Below are 2,229 nucleotides of genomic sequence, written 5' to 3'. Positions count from 1 at the left end.
TTTGTGACTCACACCTCTGCAAGGCATGACACCCAGGAGGGTCACATCAGAGCCTGCTGACTAAACAATGAATGAACAGCAGCAACTCTGATAAGTCATTAACTCAACTTACTCTGCTCTCTCCCCCTGCCAGCACATATATATGCAGAAGGGCATGATTAACAGGTTTAGGTTGATATAAAAATAGATTTTAGGGACTTATGTTGATTGTAAGTAAAAATACACTATTAAAAGGAACACATAACTGCAATAAATATTTTAGATCCACCGGGAGTACAATTTTAAAAAGGATGGGTTTTTAACAGTGGGCTAAATACTTGGCTGGGGTTGTACCACTGGAGTTGTATTTAGTTGTGCTGCCACTTTGAGCTTTAGGAAGCACTAACTCACGCAATCTATGTTTCCAGATGCCTACTCCAGTAGAGAGATAAAGGCTTCCGCTTGCCATGGCAGAATTCAGCAAGTTCACAGCAGTTTTCAGGTTAACAACAAATAGTGGCATATTGACAAAGCATTGAATGTAGCTGGCATCAAACATTCATCAGTGGTGAATCACTGTCATTTAAAAAACACATCATTCTGGAATAAATGTTTAGTGAAAGTCAGATTCACGGTTTTATAGCAGATCATTTCACACTTTTAATAATACATCATAACCATAAAGGACATAACACCAAGCCATTTATTTATGCCTTTTATGCATCGAACATAAAAATATTATTTAAAACCATTTGCAATTACTAAAGCATCATGGTATGCCAATGTTCCACTAAATACTGAACTATATTTTAGTCTCAATTCTATTAACATAGTTGGATTCCTTATGGCCTTCACCTCAGAAGCATGTAGATTTTTACATTTTCTTATTCTTATATGCAGAGACACCACATTTTCAGATGCAGCTGTATGTCACACATTTGGTGACCAACGAAGCCCCTCTAAAAAAAAAACAACTTTGGTTACCCTGTTGCATCCGTTCTGTTGGTTGTAAATGAGGTCCATGTACATTGCAACTGTTTTTTTTCCTTTGCAAATCCCAGCCTGTTAACACCGCCATTTGTATTATTTTAGTTTAGTTACAGCAAGGAAAGCAACAACAGAAACATTGACGGCATGGATTCTTCTTCTTATATTCCACAGCTTGTTTGATCTGAGCTTTGGCAACGCTAACATAATCTTTAACCTTTTCCAAGTTTAACTCAACAACGTTAAGAGTCTCAGCCTGCTCTTCAACCAACAGGGCCATCTGTAAGAAGAGGTCATGGACCTCTCTTATGCGATTCTCTAGCTTTAGTAATTCTTTGTGTCGGGTTTCAATTTCATTAAGGGCTGAACGGGCAACTTTAACATCAGACAGAAGATTTTCAGAGAAGACATCCCATTTCCCTTGTTCCATCATATCTTCTATCTGGTTTCCAGATACATCTTTGCCCATTATCTCCAGCTGGCGCTGTATGCGGATCTTGCAGTTCTCCCTCTGAACCATTTCAGCTTCATTGTAGTCAACCATGGCTTTCTGGAACGCACGTGTGAGCGTAATATACTGCGCTTTAGCTACACGGGCAAAAACCGCATTCTCCCCATGGGTGCTCTCAGCATCTTCACTAAGGTTTTTGAGGCTTTGAAGTTTTTTGTGGATGCCTTCTCCCCGTAGCTTAATGTCTTTAGCAATACTGTTTGAATCTCTTTTGATACTGCTAAGGCGACGCATTGAAGTAAGAAAGCGCGTGGTTTGCTTCCCCAGTCGTTTTATATCAACTTTCAGTAAGTGGTTCTCTGTCCGAATGAGCTGTATATCATTGTAGAGAACTTCTAAAGAATGGTCTGTTTCAAACATAGCCAGGTCTTGGGAAAGATCTTCTTCACCATTTTGAACATATTGACTATGAAGTCTTGAATACTCCAGCAGCTCACTAAGACGGTCCTTCATGGTTACTGCAAGAGAAGCAAAAAATGAGGTAAATTATAAATAATGGGTAGATAGATAATTTCTAGAAACTACAACCAGCTGAAACTTAAGGTTTTACATAACAACAGCCTGCCATCGCTGTATTGCCTTATTTTCAAAACTAACTCTTAGTATAATTATTATTGATACTATGTACCATTTACCACTGTGTGATGTTTCAATGATTGGGCAGGATGACATCACACTGCAGGATGTTCTGTGATCAACCACAATATAAGCCTCACACAGATATATGTAAAGTTTAATTAAAAAACAAACAA

At 38.4% G+C, this 2,229-nt stretch overlaps 1 protein-coding gene across 1 annotated transcript; it reads right to left on the bottom strand.

Annotated features, from left to right (window-relative positions):
- Positions 1-984: 984 nt before the first annotated feature.
- STX11 (syntaxin 11) lies at positions 985-1,932 on the bottom strand. The gene has a single exon (XM_018556363.1). The coding sequence runs from the start codon at positions 1,928-1,930 to the stop codon at positions 1,073-1,075; it is 858 nt and encodes a 285-aa protein (XP_018411865.1). The 5' UTR covers positions 1,931-1,932; the 3' UTR covers positions 985-1,072.
- Positions 1,933-2,229: the final 297 nt, after the last annotated feature.

The sequence above is a fragment of the Nanorana parkeri genome, unplaced genomic scaffold (assembly GCF_000935625.1).
Source record: "Nanorana parkeri isolate BGI_ZX_2015 unplaced genomic scaffold, ASM93562v1 scaffold235, whole genome shotgun sequence".
NCBI classification, from domain to species: domain Eukaryota; kingdom Metazoa; phylum Chordata; class Amphibia; order Anura; family Dicroglossidae; genus Nanorana; species Nanorana parkeri.
The sequence above is the reverse complement of the archived record's forward strand: the minus strand, read 5'-3'. Positions and strand labels throughout refer to the sequence as shown.

Coding starts and splice junctions, on each gene's coding strand:
- STX11 (XM_018556363.1), bottom strand. CDS start 1,930: ATGAAGGACCGTCTTAGTGAGCTGCTGGAGTATTCAAGACTTCATAGT.